A 21,763-nucleotide genomic window follows, 5' to 3' on the forward strand; every position below is an offset into this window, starting at 1 on the left:
TCGATCCCTTAGTCTTTGTAGACATTCTGGGCAATATTTCACATATATATATGCAATCCGAGAAGAAATTGAGAGCTATTAATTTTAAATGATTTTTCGGAAACTTCCGATACAATACATGTGACTATTCCACACACACACACAGACAAAGAAAAATCTCCAAGGTAGGAAATCAAAACAGCTTTTTGATGCTTTAATTGAAAAGGAATGATGCCAAATATCTCAGAAACGTTAACTAGAACAGTAATAGCCTGCAATTTGGACCCTCTCCACTGTATATTAATTAATCAGCTAGTCAGTTGAAGAAACATTGAATATTAGAAGGACAAAAAAAAAAAAAAAAAAAAAAAAAAAGACCAAACCCATGTCTTCTCTTATCAGCCTTAAATTAAATATGAAAAGACACATTTATCCATCAACCATCCCTCGATTTTCAATTAGATGGACGGAATCAGAAAATAAAATTAAAAAAAACTAATATTTCAGTTGTTTTATTATTTAAGCTAAAATATAAATATTGTTAAGAGAGGGGTTGGAAAAATATTTGCAGCCTGTCTCCGCCCCTAATCTCCAAACAAAAAGAAATCCCAATTGAATATCTAACATTAATTAGACCCGGAATTAAAACTTAGAAGATCCTAAATTAAAGAAGGATTAATTGGCATGATCGATGGGTGATGCCCAATAGACAATAAACTTAATTGGAGATATTTTTCGTTTGAGGATGCAATTGAGAATTAGATTATAATTAAGTGACTTAATTAAGTCATCCATCTCTGCATCAAGTCCTTGACAAATATTTTATTAGAATATATAGCCTGATCGGTTTCGACTGATTCTTTGAAGCTGTTGGTTTAGCAGCAGAAAAATATTTTTGATAATTATAATAAAATTAAAAAAACACTTATCACAAATTAGTCTTGAATACGAGTGAATTATTACCTAGAAGCATGTAAAATATTCATAAATGCAACAATCTATGACTTTGATATATATTTCAACACTCACCATCAAATATCAAGGAGACGAATATTGAATAGGATCCACATGGCTCCTAACACCGAGTCAAGCGATAATTAAATAATTAATCACTAATTTGATCACTAATAATAGTAGTTGCAAAATCCCCATGGAATTGACTAGTGAAAGTTGCTACGAAGCTCTCATAAAAAAAATAAAAAAAAGTCATTCCCATGAATTTAATTTGCAATATACTATTAATATAAAAAGAACAGCTAAAAACATATATATTAATTTAGCACATTATTACTCGAATCCCACTAGCTTTTTTTTATATATAATAATAAAATCCCACTAGCTAAAACAAGATTTGATGGGAAATACTACTTATTGATTGACTAGCAATTCCTAAAAGCTAGTGGCTTAGTCATGAGCGAGCCACAAGATACTATACAATATAAACATATGTTTCCAAATCAAAGGCAAAATTAAAAATTAAAAAATATATATATATACCGGCGCCGACTCAGAGAAAAACCAAGCTCTATACAACATACGGTTCTAACATCAACTCTTCTTTTTTTCTCTTTTTTTAACTACTTAGCATTTGCGTAGAAATTGTACACAACCTCTCTTTAACTACTTAGCAAAATTAATTAATGGTTATATAGTTACGTGCTAGTATTATCATATTCAAATCGAGGTTTATTTATATATTAAATAAATTATTGATGATTAGGTGTGGGGGCCAACTAAATCCTTGTTCCACGTGTTGACATTCGAAAGTTGATCACGCTGAGTTGGAATTACTTTCTAGCTTACATCATTGGCGATGCGTTCACACTTATTACTTGACCAAATCTTCCCGTTTGTGTATATGTATCGTCGGCGATGACTAAAGCTGTATTTTTAAAAATAATTTTAATGTGTTGATTTTTTTTTCAAATTAAAAAATAATTTTTTAAAAAATTAATATTTTTAGTGTTTTTAAATAATTTTAATGTGTTGATTTTAAAAATAATTTTTAAAATATAAAAAATATTATTTTAATATATTTATAAATAAAAAATATTTTTAAAAATAACGTAACTACATTTTAAAAAACCTTTATATCGTGTGACTTGAAACAAGAAAAAAAACGTGGAAGAAAGTTAGAAATTAGCTATATCTTCAGAATAGAAGTAAACATTAGTGAGCTTATATAAGAATTAATACAGATTATTTAAAAGCACAATGTTTAGGGCAAAAGAAACTAAATAATTTAAAGGCACGTTATCATAAAAATCATAAATTATTACTAATAATTTAATATTGTTTTATGATGTAATAACTTCCCTATCATATATATATATTAAAAAATTAAGAATATGACAATTATTAATAACAACTATAATTTCTCAAGTTCGATTCTCTAAAACTTGAACAAATTGAAGATAGATTAAATTATTAAAATATAAGTCTTTTTGTTTATAGTCTTTTCTTCTTATTATTATTGTTATTTATGAAGAACATAAATTAAAGGAATTTTTTTAGAAGTTAAAATTATAAAGTAATTAAATTAAATTAAATAACCTATTTAATAATTCCATATTAATCATTATAGAAAATGGAGTGAAGATAATAAATTGTGAAATGGGAATAGCACCACCCTTAATTATTCATGATATGAGTGTGTTTGATATTGTGATAGTTTTTGTGGTTGCGGTTTGAAAAAACTTATTTTATAAAAAGTATTTTTAATTAAGGTTGGTTTAATATTTATACATGTTTGGTTAGAACTGTGGTTGAATAAAAAGTAGTTTAATGTGTTTGGTTAAATATGCTTTTCAAATTAAGATTATAAAACAATTAAAAAAAGATATATATATTAATATTGATGGTTTTTAATTTAAATATTACAAATTTAACTATCATTATTACATCATTAAATAAATAATACTTTATATCAAATCTTTTTTTATTATTCCATTAACTTTTCTATAATTTCATCACGTATGAAATTCACCTGATAAGGACTATAGGTTCCATTGTTTTTTGATCATACAACAAAATCAGGTAAAATATCATCAGAAAAAAAAATTGAAATTACAATCAAGTTCCACAAATGTTACGTCATCATGCGATATTCTTCTAATTTATGTAGTGTTATTAAATAATATGAAATACTAGTTTTTCAAGTAAAATATAATTTTAAAAAAATAAAAAAAATTTACTAGGTCAAACGCGATCTAATAAATAGTGTAGACATTATTCACACGAACAGTGCTAGGTAGTGAGAATCATGGCACTATTCTCATGAACAATGTGCCCAGATGAATTAATTCATCTAAGTACTGTTCACTTTTTGAAGTGAATAGTGTCCAAGTAAATTATTCACCTGTTAGACGCAAGAAAAAGCAGGTGAATTATTTACTTAGCAGACATGAGAAGAAGGAGCTCTCAGCTGCTTGTTGGAACCGGCCATTTCAACCCAAAATACATGGTCCCCCATAAATAGTCAAGTGTTTTTTTTGTTTACCAAACATGATATTTTTGCAATTTAATTTAAAAGCTAAAGCTACCGTGTAAACAAACAACTTCTTTTAATATTGTGTTTAAATGCATTAAATTTATGATAGGTGTTTCGTATATTATTATAATTATATATAACTGTGTATACCTAATTCTAAGAAAAATAACTTTATATACCTTTTATATTTATATTTGTATTTATTCTCAGAACACCCTTCTTATTGCATATATTGACTATTGGTTTCATGAATAAACTAGAATATTGCGTGAACATAAAATGAGTGCCTTGTTGCCTTAAAATTAACTTATCTAATTATGGATATGGGAGACAATTTAGTAATTAATTAATTAAAAACTAAATAGGAGAAAGCATGAAATAAAATCATAAAAGAATAGCGTGTGGACCCTACATGGGGCCTTGAAATTCTCTCTATGCATAGCTTAAAACTGTTGACTTTTATGGCTAAAACCAAACTGCGAAGCAAAGGAGGCACAAATTGGGCGACGATTCGTGACGGCATATTACGAGTGTATTTGGTATTTTTCAGCTTTTGTTTTTTATAGTATTTTTATTCTAAAATATATTAAGATAATATATTTTTATTTTTTAAAATTAATTTTTAATATCAACATATTAAAATAATTTAAAAATATAAAATAATTAATTTGAAAATAAAAAAATAAAAGACAAATTAATTAAAAAAAACATTTTTAAAACGGGCTATATAATTTTGAATTTGTCTCTGTCGTGGCACAATTTGCTTTGTCCACACATATTGTGATGAAAGGTACGAAAGTATGACCCAGCAAGCTGATTTGCCCACACGTGGATATAATCATCCTTAATCTGTTGGCTTTAATATTTTATTATTAATCCAAGAAAATTTTCTTTTACATATATGTATGGAGAACATTATGTGACCTTTGAAATACAGTAATTGTTTCCCTCCTCACTTCATTATTTTGATCTAAATTTTAGGGAAGATATAGAAAATATTTTTTTATATAAATTTGTATGGTAAATAATGTGTTTTAAATTTGACAAAGATTTAAGTTTCTTTGAGATTGTGGTAGCTGTAGTGGTTCAAAATGCTTTTTGTTTAGAAATATAACAAATAAAATTTTTTATTTTAAAAAAAATAATTTTTGATATCAGCATATCAAAATAATCTGAAGGTATAATTTTTTTTTTTTATTTTACTTAAATAAAAAAAATATGTGTTTAGATCGTTTTGATGTGCTGGTATTAAAAATAAATTTTAAAAAATAAAATTTTTTATTTTGATGCATTTGTGGTAGTAGTAGTGGTTCAAAAATGTTTTTTGCTTAGAAGTACATCAAAATAAAAAATTTTATTTTTAAAAATTTATTTTTGATATCAGCACATCAAAACGATCTAAAAAAATAAAAAAATATATTTTAAATAAAATAAAAATTTTAAAATTTTTAAAAACATTGTTTACACCACGTTCCCAAAACACACTTTTATTCTAGCATCTAAACACTGCCACAGAAAATCTTGATTATTAAAACAAAAATAACTGGATTTATTTATGGATTTGCACGTTAATTTGTCGGGGTGAAATTAGCTAAAGGGGTGTTTCTTCTCTCTCTTTTTTAAATTTTTTTTTCTATTTGAATTATTAATTTGCTAGATCACATATAGCCAGAGGTTTTTCAACTTCCCTTTCGATCAATGCAAGTAAAACTTGATTTTAAATCTTTTAATCATATGTTTTTCTATTATGCTGACTAAGATCCGTGCTTGGCAGATAGAAAGTCAAGGGAAAAGAGATATGGAAAGAGAGAAAATGAGGATGCATCCATTTTATGATAAAGGGAACAAAAAATGAGAGGAAAAGTAATGGAGAACTTTTCTTTCCGGGATCCCACCATTTTCATAATCTCTTCAAATTGTAGAGGAAATGAGGAGAAGGTTCCAAGGACATGGATAATATTTCTTTTTTCTCTAGATTTTTTGACTTGTTTCTTAGCAAGAATTTTTTTTTTTTTTTAAATAATTTTCATGGAAAGTGTATTTCTAAAACATAATTTTTTGTGGTTGGGTAGTGTCATGAAAAATAAATTAGAAAACACTTTTTAGTGTTTAGCCATATCATAAAAAATAAGTTAAAAAATAATTTATTAGTATTTTTAATTTTTTTAAGTTTTTTAAAAGAATAAAGACTAAATTTAATAAATAAAAAAGTTGAAAGATGATGAAATTAAAAAAAAAATTCATAAATTATTTTAAATAAAATAAATAGCAATTAAAATAATAAAGACCAAATCTTATAGATAACAAATTTTAATTAAGAAAAAGATGAGAAAAAAAAAAAATATGGATCAAATGTGATATAAAAATCAAATTATAAAAAGATGTAATTGAAAATAAATATTCAAAACAAAATATATAGCAATCAAAAGATTGAGCCAAGTTTGATATAATCAACAAATAACAAGAATTGTTTAAAAAAATTTACAACTTCTAGAAAGTATTTTTTGTTTCAAATAAAAAAAAATTACTTTTTTTAAAAAATTAAGCTAAAATTTTCTTATTTTATGAGTAATCATTTGGATTCAATTATAAATAAATGCCGGACATATTTATTTTATTAAAAAAATATATAATTTGTGTGTTTTTGATAGAGATGCCGACTCAGCTCGTTAATTTAGTCACATCACTTCAAGTGTTTTTTTTTTTTTTTTTTGGTCTTTCTCGAAAGAGATATATAAACTATGAGATGATGAATGAAGGTCCTCATCTTGACGTTGATGCTTCCTCTACACTTTCCTTTCTGTTACTATTTCGTTTCCCTTTGGGACAAAATCTAACCTAACTTTACGTTTTATCCACAAAAAAATACTATATATTAAATTGGTGGTCCAAATGCTAGCTAGCTACATGTTATATTCACCTTAGTCTCAGCCATAGAAAACGGCAGCCATGATGTCAGCTACCCTTCTTCACAACTCATAATTCTCATCTATGCCCAAAAAATAAAAAATAAAAAAAATCCATATGCAACCGTAACTTTCTCGAATGGTAAGTTTTGTTTATATGTGTATATATATTGTACATCGATCTTACTTATATAGATGTGGACCTTCGATAACTGTTGAAACCAGCCACAACCAACCAGCTTCTTTAAAAAAAAAAAATAAAAAAAAATGATTAATATTTAACAAAACCATTTATTTGCAGAGACCATTAGTGAACTTACATATACTTATTCTAATTAGCCATTACTATATATTTTTTTGCGCAGGTTAAATTATTTTTTATAATATAAAAATATTAAGGTTTCGTTAATATGTTTTTAGTAGGAAAAGAAGATCTAAAACTATATTAAGATTAACTTGATGTAACCTACTTAACTTAACAAATTCAAAAACAACTTAGAAAACAGATAAAAATATAATTTAACTCAAACAATTTAAGCCAACATTGTTTTTCAAGTATTGACACAATAACATATTAAATCGATTCATATCAATACAAGTTAGCTTACTAAATTTGTTACTTAGGTTGTGAAATCTTAATAACCCTATAAAAAACAAATAATATTTTTTTTTTCAAACCAATTCTTAATCAACATAATATTGAAGGATGAAATTAAAAATAAAATCAACTAAAAAAATAAATTGATTCAACCCAGGTTAATCTTCTAATTCTAGGTTATGTGACTGGAATAACCCTATAAAAAGTAAATTAAAACAAATTATGAAACTCAACTCACAATCAACTTAATGTTGAATAATAAAATTAAATAAAAAAAACACAAAAAAACCACCCAAGTCAACCAAACAAATTAGTGGCCCGAGTCATGAAACCAGGATAACCTCCTATAACTCAAATTAAAACAAATTATTAAGCATAATTCTCGATGAATTCACTACTAAAAGATGAGATTGAAAAAAAAAATGAACTAGAAATAGAAGAGAAAAATCCAAGTCAACCGACTTAACCTTTGATCCAGGTTTTTAAGAATGTGATAACCCTATAAAAAATAAATAAAAAATAATTAGGAAGATCAATAATTTATCAACTCAATGTTAAAGAATTAAATTGAAAATAAAATCAAATAAAAAAGGATAAAAACAATGACCCGAGTTAATTCAGGTTAATTTGTCAAATTCAAGTAAGAAAACCGAGATAATTCCATGGAAAATCAATCGAGAAAAATTTAAAAGTTTTAATTTTCAATTAATCTAACTTTTTAGGATGAAAAATGTTTTTAAAATTTAATTAAAAAAAAACCCCGAGTCAAATAATCTAACACGCAAAAACTCGCAATTTAAATAATATAATTATAATTACTTCATAAAAAATAAATAAAAATAAACCCGAGTTAACAGTAAAGAAATTAGAAAACAAATTTCAATTATAGTATTTCTATACCATCCTTCTAGTATATGGTATATGTATAATAATACATATTACTGTAAAGGCCGCAGCAACACTATAATAATGCTATTGTGTCGCGGGCTGAGACAGTTGGCTACTATCGAGACAAGCGGGAATAAACAACCCAGATGGACCTCAATGGACTTTTCCAGGCCACTCAAACCTTGAGAAAATATTATATTTTATAATCTAATTAATTATAATTGGTAGCTAATCTTAATTCTTAAGTGAGGTTTAGATTAATTGAAAAGTCAATATACTTGACTTTTTCTTTTTGGTTCGGCAGACTTCAGTGGACTTTTCTAGGCCACTTCTACGCATGTTATATGAACATTGTACAAATTTTCAAGTAGTTTTTATTATTATTAATTATTAATATGGATGTTTGAGTTAGTTTATATACACTTCAATTATTTTTATGAATATTGAAATTAATGGTCATATAAATTTTTAATGGTCATTATATTAGCAACCACATGGTTTGGATTTGAGACCACAGAAAAATAAACCTCTTGGTTTCAAACTCTTACCACTAAACCACTTACTAAATAATTATTTTCAAGTAGTTTTGTGTATATCCATTGCTATTATATAATACCATAACTATCAAATTAACGAAAGCATAAACTAATTGTGATTGCATTGATATATATATTTTTCACTCACTTATTAAAAAATTATCAATAATTAGATTTATGAGATTCCCTAACGAGATTAACTTATTTGATGTATAAGATACTCGTCCAATATTTGATTTTTTTTTTTATAAGTGAATTCTATAATATTAGTATGAGATTAACTTTAGTGTGTGTGTGTCTATATATATATATGTGTGTGTGTGTGTGTGTATGGCCTATACCATGAAATATATTGTTTTAAAAAACTACATTGATATAATGTTAAATTATCTTATAAAAATAAATTTAAAACAACTTAATCTGTTTTGAGAGTGTGGTTGTTGTTGATTTTCAAAGTACTTTTCATGCTGAAATACATTAAAATAATTTTTTTTATTTTTAAAAAAATTATTTTTAAAAATCAATACAGCAAAACGATTCAAAATATTTAATTTTTAATAATAAAAATTAAAAAATTAATTTTTTAAAAAATACGAGTTGATCAATATTTCCAAATACAGCTTTAATAGTTGGTGTAGGTTGTCCATGAATACAAAAGTTCATCTCATAATAAAAAACATTTAATTATGTACAGTAAAATATGTACACACGATAAAAGTATGCTATTATTTTGATTGGATACATTCCAAGAACATGAGGGTTAATTAATAAAATGAGTAATTAATACAATCAAAAGGATAAGTTTAAGACTTTTGTCTTTTTGTTTTTTTGTGAAGGAGAAACATTTTTATTCATAAAAAACACATATAATAAAATAAATTGGGCTATCCTTTTTATAAGATGAAACCAACAAGAACAGTATTTTGAACTCTAAATTATAAGGATAATAATATTTTGTATTATAAATCTATTGTAAAAATTATAGCGTGTAATTAGCACTACTAATTAATACAGAGGTGAATATCTGAATGGGTAAATTTTATCAACTAGATGAGAAAAAGAAATGTTATTACGAGGATCTATGTTATGTCGTTTGGCTAATTCTCGGCCAGAATTTTTTTTTTTTTTTAATTTAAAATAATTAGAGTTTCAGAGATTAAACTTTAAAGTTCAAAGAAATGCTGCCGGAACTTGAGCTTCACAGAAGACAAGTCATTTTTCATCTACAACCTCAACTTCATCCAGTGAAGGATCATGATGATCCGATCATCGATATTTAATTTCAGACAATGAAATTCGATTTAATCTCAAGTGTTGATCGAGGAACAAGTTCTTGTGAACTCTCGTGTGTAAGATCTTTAATGCTACTTCTCACTCTACTGTCAGAAAAGTCATTAGATGCCCAGATACCAAGTTGGTCAGAATTAGCAACTCTAATTGCGACCCCTTAATCCCCAGGCTAAGATCAATTTGTTTTATGTATTCAACTATGTTCTTCAAAGTTTGACGCTAAAAGTTATCGTGTATTGGTTTTGCCCACATCTCTGCCGGTCTATTTCTCCCCAGCACCTCCACAACTCTATACAGCATATGAATGTTTATCCTCGAAGTACTGAGTGTGATATGTGAAATGAAAGACACAGATCCTTCAATAATGAAATTTAGAGGACCTGATTGTCTTTATATGCCACCTTGATCTTACAGAGAGATGAATGTGCAAAACACGTCGAGGGAACTACAAAAGAGTATACAACACCAAGAACATGTAGAGTATTATAGGTAGAAGGTTCATCAGTACAGATTCTGCAATGTATGTTTCAAACTGATTTAAGGATAATGAAGGCTAAACATAGGTCGAAGAGTTTGACACACAAGTGTCTCACACCAAGGAGAATGCAGCACAAAACGTTCTCAAAAGGAACAAAAGACAAAAATGGCAACACCATCACGCATATTTCCTGCATTTATAATGATCAACAGCAAGAACATCAGAACAGGTATAAAGGCATTTAGGATTTCTTATATTAATCCTGGACTTCTTTTTCATCAAATGAAATTCTTGGATTTGTGCTTTTTTATGATGTTTTGCTTGACAAAAAGCAAAGAGATGGTAAGACTTGGATAGGAATTTTAGAACCTTGTGTTTTGTTTATTTAGAAACTTACAGTACCGAGTTGGGATGATCTTCCATTGTTGGTTATCTCCTTCGTTCCATTTCCAGAGAACAATAGAGGTGCCATCATGGACACCACCAGATTTCTTGTCACCGTGAAAAGCATGTACATTAAGATGCGTATTGTTAACCATCCTTGCAGCTCTGAAACCATCACCCATGTCCTTGCTTTCAGTCCATAGGATAGACTCATCAAGAACATCTGGATTGTACGGAATCAGCTGCACCTGCAGAAATATTTTTTTTTGGGACAAGAAACATTTCTTAAGGTATACCATTTGTGGCTCAGGAGGAAAAAAGAAAAGGAATAGGCTATCATGAGGACTTCCACTCAACTATCAAAGTGCTCAATCATTATCACTCAACTTAATGTCACAGAAAGCAGGGACATGCCATACTTCGCTATAGGGTATGGCTACACAACATTACACCCTAAATAAACACTTGGAGGTCAAATCATAATTTATTTCAGCAACAATCTTACATGAAAACTCTAAAAGGAGAAGGTTTGTTTGTCAAAATACAAGAGAAAAAATCAAGTTCAAGCTGGTTTGAAAAATTGCAATGGTACACCTGTATGCATGCCTGCAAGTTGACTGCTTGCATACAACAATCAAGTGATACACGATAAGAGTTGCCTATTGGAAGCCTTAAATGATATCTGGGTGGGTTAAGGAGAGGAGCAACAAAGCCATTGGCACTAGTTTGCAACCAGTTCTAGATTTGTGGCCTACTAATTGGTATCAATTCTGGGTGGAATAGAGCCTGTTCCAGCTGTGAAATGTGAGGAAGCATGCAGGTTTTTTTCTCAAGAAAAGGGCATCTCGGTAATGAATGGGGAGGGGGGGATTTGGAGGTTTGCGGCATAAAAAAAACATAAAAAAAACAAACAAACAATCATGCTCCACATGTTTTGAATTATCTGCAGGACAAATATATGAAGATATTCTACTCTGCTGTTCAATCCAATCTTTACCACGTCTTCTTTTGTGATACATATCACCAAAACAGGCATCCGGACCTTAAAGAGGATATAACAAATCGGATCATTTATATGGGCACGAACAACAGTGGCAAGCAATGTACATGATATCACAACTGAAATTGACTGAAACTGTCGCTTGGAATACTATATCCAGTTACTGTCTTATAGGCAATGCCAAGACTTTTATAAGCAAAGAAAATCATCAACCTCTTGGTTTATAAAGAAGACAGTTTCGGATAATTGTAATAAATCATTACAAGTAACTCTTGTTAATAAATCATTACAAGTAACTCTTTTTATGAAAAACATTTTAGTCCCGAATTACCTTGATCAACTTGAAAAGCCACTTTTACAATGCTGTATCAACCATGTAAGAGAACACTCTTTATTTTTTTAAATTATACAGTATACTAAAAGGGCTAACACAAAATATTATGAATTGAAGTAGTATAATAACAAAGCTACCTTTGCCATAAAAAGTTGCAAAGACTGCAAGGGGGGTTGTCTTTTCATTGGGATGCATTTGACATTGAAGGGATGGTTGAGGAAAAAATAACCAGTTTCGATTTTGATGGGGGCAGCAGACACCTGCAGACACCTAGCGTTGGGTCTACCAAGCCCTAGACACTAGGGCCAGACCCGCGTGTCTGGCTATAGACCTAGGCGCATGGGTCTACACATCTCAGGCACACAAACCCAAGTGCTTGTGGGTTTGCATAATCGCATGTTAAGGATAGACCCGCGTGCCTGAGGTTTGCTGACCTGCAACTAGGATCTGCAAAGCCCTCCAAGTGTTGCAAGCCCATGCAGGCTGCAAACCTGCGCGCCTTTGGATTATAATATTATTATTTTTATTATAGTTAATATTATTAATATTGAAAAATAATTATAAATTTGATTTGAAGAGTAAAATTATAGATTCTTATTGTTATTAATAAATTTTTTAAAAATATATTATTACTATCAAATAAAAACAGTAGATTTGATTTAAAGGATAAAATTAAAAATTATTATTGTTATTGTTATTATCATTATGATTAATAAATTTGAAAAAAATATTATTGATATTGGATAAAAACCATAAATTTGATTTGAAGGGATTAAAAAACTATTATAACTTAGGTCAGATGAGTTTAATAATAATAATATTATTATTAATATTATAAAAATTATTATGTTCATTAATATTATTAAATTTAAAATAAAATATTATTACTATAAAAAAAAATATATAGAATTGATTTGAAGGATAAAATCAATTATTATTATTGTTATTGTTATTTTCGTTATTGACTTGGGTCTGGCGTCAGGACTAAAAACATGTGGGTTAGGTTTTTGGACCCAAGGTTAACAGGTCTGGCATCTAGGACTCAGGCTAATGGATATGGCATGCAAACCCAGGGTTGTAAGGTCGCGTGAGGACCCAAGACTCTTGGGTTCGGGGTCAGAACCCAAGGCTAATGAGTCCACTATTTGGACCCAGGGCTCTTAGGTCCAACGTTCGGACCCGTGACTAATGGCTTCGACATCCGAACCCACAACTAATAGCTTTGACGTCAAGACATAATTCTCTTGGGTCCAGTGTTAGGACCCAAGCTTCTTGGATTTGTCATTCAGGCTCACGTCTAATAGGTTTGTGTAGTACTCAATTCTCTTAGGTCAGGCTTCAAGACCCAAGATTCTTGGGTCTGTCATCCGGACTCACGACTAATAGGTTCGCATAGGACCTAATTCTCTTGGGTTTGGCTTCAGGACCCATGGTTATGGGGTCTTAGGTTTCTAAATATAATTATTTGTATTATTATTATAAATATTATTATAGTTGAAATTATTAATATAACAATTATTAAATTTTGAAAAAAAATATTATTAATATTGAAAAACAAAAATACATTTCATTTGAAGGGTAAAATTAAAAACCATCATCATCATCATTATCATTAATAATTTTTTTAAAAAAAACTATTATTATTATCGAAGAAAAATCATAATTTTTTAAAAGATTAACAAATATAAAAATTTAGACAGACAAGTTAAATATTATTATTAATATTATAAATATTATTATTAGATCTGACATTGCAGTCAGACTTAACGCTTTTGGATCTGTCATATAGCCAGACCCAACACTCTTTAGTTTTAGAATTTTTTTATATTTTTTATGAAAATAAAAGGTATATTCGTGGTATAAGAGGGCCCCTATAGCTATTTTGATTCAATATGAAGGGAATATATTTGTATATATGCTCGATTAGAATATATCAAAAGAAAACTTAAACTTATAAAGTTCAAGTTTTTAACCATCACTCTTGAATTTTAAATTTTGTTTTATATCTTTTATGAAAATAAAAAGTATGTTCGTGGTGTACGGTGAGCCACCTAAGTCGTGTATAGCTATTTTAACTCCATATGAAGGGAATATATTTATATATATGCTCAATTAGAATATATCAAAGGAAAACTTGAACTTATAAAGTTCAAGTTTTTAACCATCACTCTTGAATTTTAGATTTTGTTTATATATGTTTTATGAAAATAAAAAGTATGTTCATGGTGTAGGGTGAGCCACCTAAGTCGTGTATAGCTATTTTAACTCCTTATGAAGGGAATATACTTATATATATGCTCAATTAGAATATATCAAAAGGAAAACTTGAACTTGTAAAGTTCAAGTTTTCCACAATCGAAGGTAAAGTCCACGAGACATGAAAAATGAAAAGTTGCGTGCAAAACATAGAAGAATAAACTTTCTACAAGTTCATGATCTCAGAGAATTTCTTACAGGGTGTGCCTCTCCAATGGAATGCTTCATGGCCTGACCAGTGGCCTTATTAACCAAAGCGAAGGCAGGACATCCCTCTGAATCCTTCACTCTTGTGCTGTACTTTTCATCTTTATACCAGTTCTACAACAACAACCAGCTAGATCAAGCACACAGCTACAAAGATGTAAAACTCCAGAAAAAAAAAAAAAAAAAAACACTGCAGCAATAATATTAAGGGTGTTTGAGATTGTGGTTTCATACAATTTTTCCCGTAATCTCGAACAATCAACAAATCAATTAATCAGAAAGTGATAGGTCAACATATAGATCAAATGATTGAAAACATTAAGAAAATAACCAAGGACATGGACGAGAACTGTGATCTTTTTTGCTTATGGAATCTGAATTACAAAACAATGATCAGATCAAATAAATGTTCATGACAGTTGCAACCTAACCAACCAAAACAAAAACCCACATAAAAAGACAACCCAGATTAAAATGATGTAAACTTTAAGAAAAAGAAAAGAGAGAGAGAAACGCCTTAGAAAATTTGAAAACAAAAGGGTGCACAAGAAAGTTAAAAAAATTTAAAAGTCAAATTGAGTTTGCGATCATATATAATTGAAAGGAGCTATGAGTTTTCCATACTTGGAACTCATCAGAAGGATTTGATGGAGCAAGAATCACTTTCCCACCCCTAATTGTGAGGTGAAACTCAGGCTGAGCTTTGCTGTAAACCTTAAAGCTAGGCTTATTATAAAGGTCAAGCCCAGAAGCAGAGCCAGACTGATGAGTGTGCTGGTGATTGAAAGATGGCATGTGAGGCCTAAAAGAATGATGGGCTTCAGTTTGTTCATGAAGAACATGAGTCACTTGTGTTGGTGGAGGAGGTTAATCAAGAGAAGGGTAGTCAACTCCTTGATGATGAGATGTACGAAAGACCTGAGTTTCTTGAATAGAGGTCGGTGGTGGAGGAGGTGAATAGTTAGTTTCATTAAACTATGGTCTTGGTGGTTGTGGAGGTTCTTGATAATAGTGTGAGTAGGGTCGCGGTGGTGGTGCAAATTCATTCTCCCTGTAGAATAGGGGTGGTGGTGTTTGGTCGAAGGATGGTGGTGGTGGGGGGTAATGTTCTCTTCTCTCTTCATCATCATCATCATTTCTTCGGTGGTGATGAGTTTGAGGGTGGTAGCCGTGAGGGAATTCCATGGTTGTTTCCGGTGATATTGATCAATGTGGGGAAGGAAAGGGTTGAAGAGGAGAAATAGAGTTGTGTTTTACAATAAACGAGATGACATGCCCGCGCGGGTTTATAAAACAAATACACTTGATAGTGTTATAACTGTGAACCAATGCTAGATAAGTAATAGAAATTAAAGGTATGATAGAACAAATATTTCATGACGGGAAAAAAAGTTGTGTTGATGATCAAAAACTCAGAGACTAAACAAAATGATTTGTAGATATCTATAGTGTTTTGTGAGGAAAGATACAGTGCTTTCACTACATGATTTAGCTTTTTAGTTAATAAAAAGAAAAAAAAAAAATTACAAAGCTAAATTCTTTATCAACTTAATATTAAAAAAAAACCAATAAAGATAATTTTGGAAGGAAAAAAACCCATGAGAAAAAATATTGCAGCAATTGACAATGTTCTGTAAGGAAAACTATAGCACTTTTCCCAATAAAATAAAATAAAAAACCATTTAGAGAAATATTGTAGCAATTCATAGTGTTTTGTGAGAAAAACTACAACGCTTTCCTCATATAATTTAGCTTTATTGTAATTATAATTTTTAATCAACTCAATATTAAAAAAAAAATCGACAAAGATAATTTTGAAAAAAATAATAAAAAAAATCACATGGGAAAACACTGCAACAATTCATAGTGTTTTAAAGAAAAAAAAAAATATAAAGCTAAATTCTTAATCAGCTCAATATTAAAAAAAAATCGACAGAGACAACTTTAGAAAAAAAAAAAAACAAAACAAACACCAAAAAAAGAGAAAAATATCATGGTGGAAACACTGTAGCAATTCACATTGTTTTGTGATGAAAGTTACAGTGCTTCCCCACATGATTTAACCTTATTTGTAATGACTTATAATTGTAATTCACAAACAACTCAATATTAAAAAAAAATGAAAAGGATAATTTGAAAAAAATTATAACAAAAAAAACCATGCGGAGAGACACTGTAACAATCCATAATGTTTTATGAGCAAGGCTACAATGCTTTCCCCACATGATTAAGCTTTATTACAAAGTTAAATTCTTACCAACTCAATATTAGAAAAAATAAAATGGACGAAGATAATTTTGGAAAAAAATATTACAAAGAAAATAAAAACACAAAAGAAACTGGAAAAAAAAAACCATATGAGAAAAAATTGTATTAATCCATAGTGTTTTGTGAGGAAAAACTTGTAATTGCAATTCTTAACCAGCTTAATATTTAAAAAATAAAATTGACAAAGATAATTTTAGAAAAAAAACATAACAAAAATAGGAAAAAAACCATGTGAGAAAAAAAAACTGTAGCAATCAACAATAATTTTTTGAGGAAATTTACATTGCTTTCCTCACATATTATAACTGTAATTTTTAACCAGCTTCATATTAAAAAATAAAATAAAAAAAGATAATTTCAGAGAAAAAAAAACCATGCAGAGAAACATTGTAGAAATCAACAATGTTTTTTAAAAAAAATTACAAAACTAAACTCTCAATCAACTCAATATTAAAAAAAAAAAATCGACAAATATAATTTTAAAAAATAAAGAAATAAAATAGAAAAAAATATGTGAAAAAACATCGCAGCACTCCATAGTATTTTAAAGAAAAAAATTAGAAAGCAAACATTTTAACCAAGTCAATATTTAAAAGTTAAAATCAACAAAAATAATTTTGAAAAAAAAATTAATAAAAAATGAAAAAAAAAATAGGAAAGTTGAAAAAAAAAAGTAAATTTGAAAAAAAGAAGAAGAAAAGAAACGGAAAAAAGAGAGGAAAAGTTAGAAAAAAAAAACAAAAAAAAGAGGAAAGCATTGTTAAAAAATGAAAAAATAGGAAAGTTAAAAAAAAAAAGTAAATTTAAAAAAAAGAAAAAGAAAAGAAACGGAAAAAAAAGAAGGAAAAGTTAGAAAAAAAAAAAGGAGGAAAGCACTGTGGATTTACTGTTGTAATCCACAGTGCTTTGTGTGTGGGGAAACAATGATTCCCCCACACCATTTAGATATTGTTAATAATAATAATAATTAATAATACAGTTCGATCTCCAACTAATTACTAGCTGTTGTTGAAACTTGATTAGTTTATTCAATGAGCTCATACGAAACCTGCACCAAATGGCAGCTTCTCTTCTTCCATCAAATCTCACGACAACTCTTCTTTGAAAATTGATACAAAATCAAAGAGCACACAAGAATTTCCTAAGATGAACTTCCCCGTCAATATTTATTTCCTGAATATTATTGTGATTTTAATCCATAGAGATTTTTTAAGAGCAAAATGCTTGAATGAATTTTGTAAATACAAGGAGTATTTTAAAGAATGTGCGGGCTTGAATGGGTGGTCTTGCCTTGAAATATCTTGATTTTATTTCTTTCTTGTCTCCTGTTATTTGAAAACCTGTAATTTGATATGATAAATGATGATACATAATACACAAATAGGTCAAATTTTTATTTGAAAATATTTTTTGTTCTTCTTTTACGAGACTAAAACTTTTTAGTATAAACAGGTCAATTTTTCTTTTTTCATAAAGAGTTTTAAAAGGTATGTGATATATACTAAAACATGGAATTATAAAGAAAGGATATAAAATGCTGAAGAGTGTGTTTAAATTAAGGATATAAAACAAAAATTATAATATAATAAGGATATATTCAGAAAAAATTCATTGTAATTTACCGATATTTTATCAATACATATACTTGTATTTATTAATTTTCTGATAATGTTAATTAAAATTTTTAATTATCATAAAAATATATAATAAATTTTATTTTTAATTTTAACCCGTTAATTCTACCAATTTTAATCTGCCTGCTAAAATAATAATTTATTAATAAAATTAAGCGTTAAAAAACTATAAACTGCCAGATTATAAATGTTGATCGAAGTGTTCTTAAATTCTTAGAGTATCTCAATTATTTGCGATGATTTATTGATTTGAGGCTACTAAGGACGTTCTATTATAACTCTCTATATGTCATATCATATAAAAGTGATACCAGTGGGTATATGTTGAAAATGTATTAAATAAATAAATAATATTTTTTTTAACTAAATTGAATAATAAACATATGAACGCACGTGCCAAACCCACTAATTAGGGAGTAAAACGGCGAAGCATGAAAATGTTAGTAAAAAAAAAACAGAGAAAAAAAAGATAAGACTATTCAAGCAAAAACAAAAGAGCCAGCCAAATAATTCTAAAGAGGTCCATGTTTAGCAAGAGCATCAACCAATACATAGGTCGCAATTTAAATCATTAGAGTTAAATAATTAATCTGATAAAAAATAAAAAAAATTATAAAATTTTTTTATTTAAAAAAACTCATGATCCAAGTCATTAGACCCAAAGCATACAATCTGAAAAAATCATGAAATTTAATTCTCAATCAATTAAATATTGAAAGATAAAATTGAAAAAAAATATTATACAAAAAAGATTTTAAAAAACATAACAATTAAAAGAATAAGGATCAAAATTAAAATATAAAATAAATTTTTATATTTAATTAAAGGGTCAAATAAAAAAAATCAATGTAGTAAAAGGAATTTGTTTTTTAAAAAAGAATGATGATCAAAATTGACATAAGAAAACAATGTTGTAATTAAAGGGTGAAATTGAAAATAATAATAACTTTTACAAAAGGATCAAGAAAAAAAATTAGAAATCAAAACAATGAGAACCAAATTTGAAATAATAATACTATTAATCTGAATTGAATGATAAAATTAAAAATTATTAAAAATTTTACAAAAGGATTAAAGATAAAAATTAGAAACTCAAAGAATGAGTACCATATTAGACAATATAATATGTGGTAATTTAGAATAGAAAGATGAAATTGAAAACAAATAATTTTTTTTTATAAAAGAGTTAAGATAAAAAATTAAAAATTAAAAAAATAAATATTGAAATTGAAATGTCTATAATTACAAAGGTCAAGCTGTAATATTTGAAGAAGAAGAGAGAAAGAAACAAAAAAAAAACTATTGGTGCAAAACCCAACTACCAAATGAGACATGCGCCACACAAATAGAAAAGGGAGAGGATAACTATTCTAATAACAAGGAAATGATATTTTTTGATGCTGATAGACATTGCAAACTCTGCCCAAAGGGTACAAACGCCTTTCTTACACCCTTGAGTGTGCTACACATGCATCCATCTTTTAGGTATTTTTATTTAATTAAATACAGAATTGCCCTTAAGCTCCCATTGATCTCAAGTTTTTTTTTTTTTGAAGGATATTTTTGTTGTTTTATTATTCATTGAATGGTTTATTATTTTATATTTATGCAAATACTAAAGTGCCCCTTTAACTTTAATTATAATTGGAAAAAAAATCATTGTAAAAATATAAAAATAGCCCTAGATATAATGTTTTTTTTTTTTTTTTTTGCTTCCCAGTGTCTTTTTCACTGTAAAATAAAGATGAAAATAAAATATTTATTTATTTCCAATCAAATTTTGAAATAACAAATGAACAATGCGAAAGGATTTCAACGCCCTTGAAAGTCAATGTAAACTTTTTGAGGTGAAGGAATACAACCGTTGTTCCACTGAAGTCTAACTTAAAAACTAACATAATATATCAAGATGATATAAATTATTCCAGCCTAACTTGAAAAAATAAAAAATATATAAATATTCTGCTGACTTTTTCATCGCTTTCAGTAAAGTTTAAGATAAAAAGTCGGTTCTTCGAAAATTAATGCTAACATGATATATCGAGTTAATTTAATTTTACATATCCTTAAATTAATTTAAAAGATAAGATTTAACAATATAATATATTATGTTAGCAGTAATTCTAAGGAAGCGCTCCAATCCAACAATCCTCGTTACAAATGAATGACACTAGATACTTGGTAAAGCTGTGCTGTAGATAAAATTATTATTTCTTTATCATAAAAAAAAACACGTGTGGCTAATGTTTTTTTGAATAAAAAAAATAATAATCATGTGAAAGTTTACTTGGTAAATTTGATAGGTTTAAAAGTAATTTAGATGATTAATAAAAATATAATTTAATTAGAATAAATTTAAAATAATATTATTTTTTATAAAAAATATTAAAAAAATAATATATTCAATGGATTTGAACAACTCAAATTAACAATATAATATATCATGTTAGCAGGAATTCTATGAAGTGCTCCAATCCAACAATCCTCGTTACAAATGAACGACGCTATATAGTTGGTAAAGGTATGCTGTAGATAAAATTATTTTTTTTTTTATCATAAAAAAAACACAACATGTGGCTAATGTTTTTTTTTAATAAAAAAAAAATCATGTGGAAATCTACATGATTAACTTGAGAGGTTTAAATATAATTTAAATAACTAATAAAACATAATTCGACTAAAATAAACTCAAAAAAATATTGAGATGAAAAAATATTAGATTGACTTTAGTAAACCTAAGTTAACTTTTTAAATCTACAATTCGAGTCATGAAATCATGATAATCTTATATAAACAAATCAAAACAAATTATGATGCCTAATTTTTAATCAATTCAATGTTTAAGGCTGAATTTTTTTTTTAAAAAAAAATACAAAAAACAACTTGAGTCAACTCGGTTAACCCACCAGACCTATAACCTGGATCATAAGATAATGATAAACCCATAGAAAGTGAATCAGAAAAATTATGAAGCTTAATTTCCAAGAAACTAATTGTTGAATAATGAAATTGAAAAAATTTTCAATCTAAAACAATAAAAAAAATATTCAGGTTAACTTGTATAAATTGTGACTTAATTATGAGATCGAAATAATCTTGTAAAAAAAAATCAAAATAAATAATAAAGTTTAACTATTAATCAACCTTGTATTGAAGATGTTAAAGGATAAAACTGAAAAAGAAATCATCAATTAAAAAAAAATATTCGAGTCAACCAGGTTAATCCACGAAACTTGTGATATCGGTCATAAAATTAAAATAACCACGTAAAAAATAAATGATAACAAATATTTTAAAAATAAATTTTAAAATAATAGATAATGTTTTGTGCCACCTCTTAGTTAATTACTATTTATATGAGGTGAGGTTTTGGAAAGGCAAAGAAAAATACCAAACACAACTTTAATCGATCAAATCCAATATATACTCTGTCCTATCACATGCATGAAGCTATGAATCACCGCCAAACACATCTTTATCTACTCTTTACACATTAAAACCTTTCCGTAGTTCAA

At 27.7% G+C, this 21,763-nt stretch overlaps 1 protein-coding gene across 1 annotated transcript; it reads right to left on the minus strand.

The window, feature by feature from the left end:
- Positions 1-10,044: 10,044 nt before the first annotated feature.
- LOC118035029 (ricin B-like lectin EULS3) lies at positions 10,045-15,603 on the minus strand. Its single transcript, XM_073403926.1, has 4 exons — positions 14,971-15,603; positions 14,338-14,460; positions 10,563-10,797; positions 10,045-10,355 (listed from the first exon to the last, which is right to left on the minus strand). Coding segments are annotated over exons 1-4 (531 nt in total). The 5' UTR covers positions 15,142-15,603; the 3' UTR covers positions 10,045-10,353.
- Positions 15,604-21,763: the final 6,160 nt, after the last annotated feature.

This window comes from Populus alba, chromosome 13 (assembly GCF_005239225.2).
Source record: "Populus alba chromosome 13, ASM523922v2, whole genome shotgun sequence".
Taxonomy (NCBI): domain Eukaryota; kingdom Viridiplantae; phylum Streptophyta; class Magnoliopsida; order Malpighiales; family Salicaceae; genus Populus; species Populus alba.

Coding starts and splice junctions, on each gene's coding strand:
- LOC118035029 (XM_073403926.1), bottom strand. CDS start 15,141: ATGCCATCTTTCAATCACCAGCACACTCATCAGTCTGGCTCTGCTTCT. Junction 14,461..14,970: donor ATCCTTCTGATGAGTTCCAA/GTATGGAAAACT, acceptor TTGTTGTTGTAG/AACTGGTATAAAGATGAAAA. Junction 10,798..14,337: donor CCATTGGAGAGGCACACCCT/GTAAGAAATTCT, acceptor ATATTTCTGCAG/GTGCAGCTGATTCCGTACAA.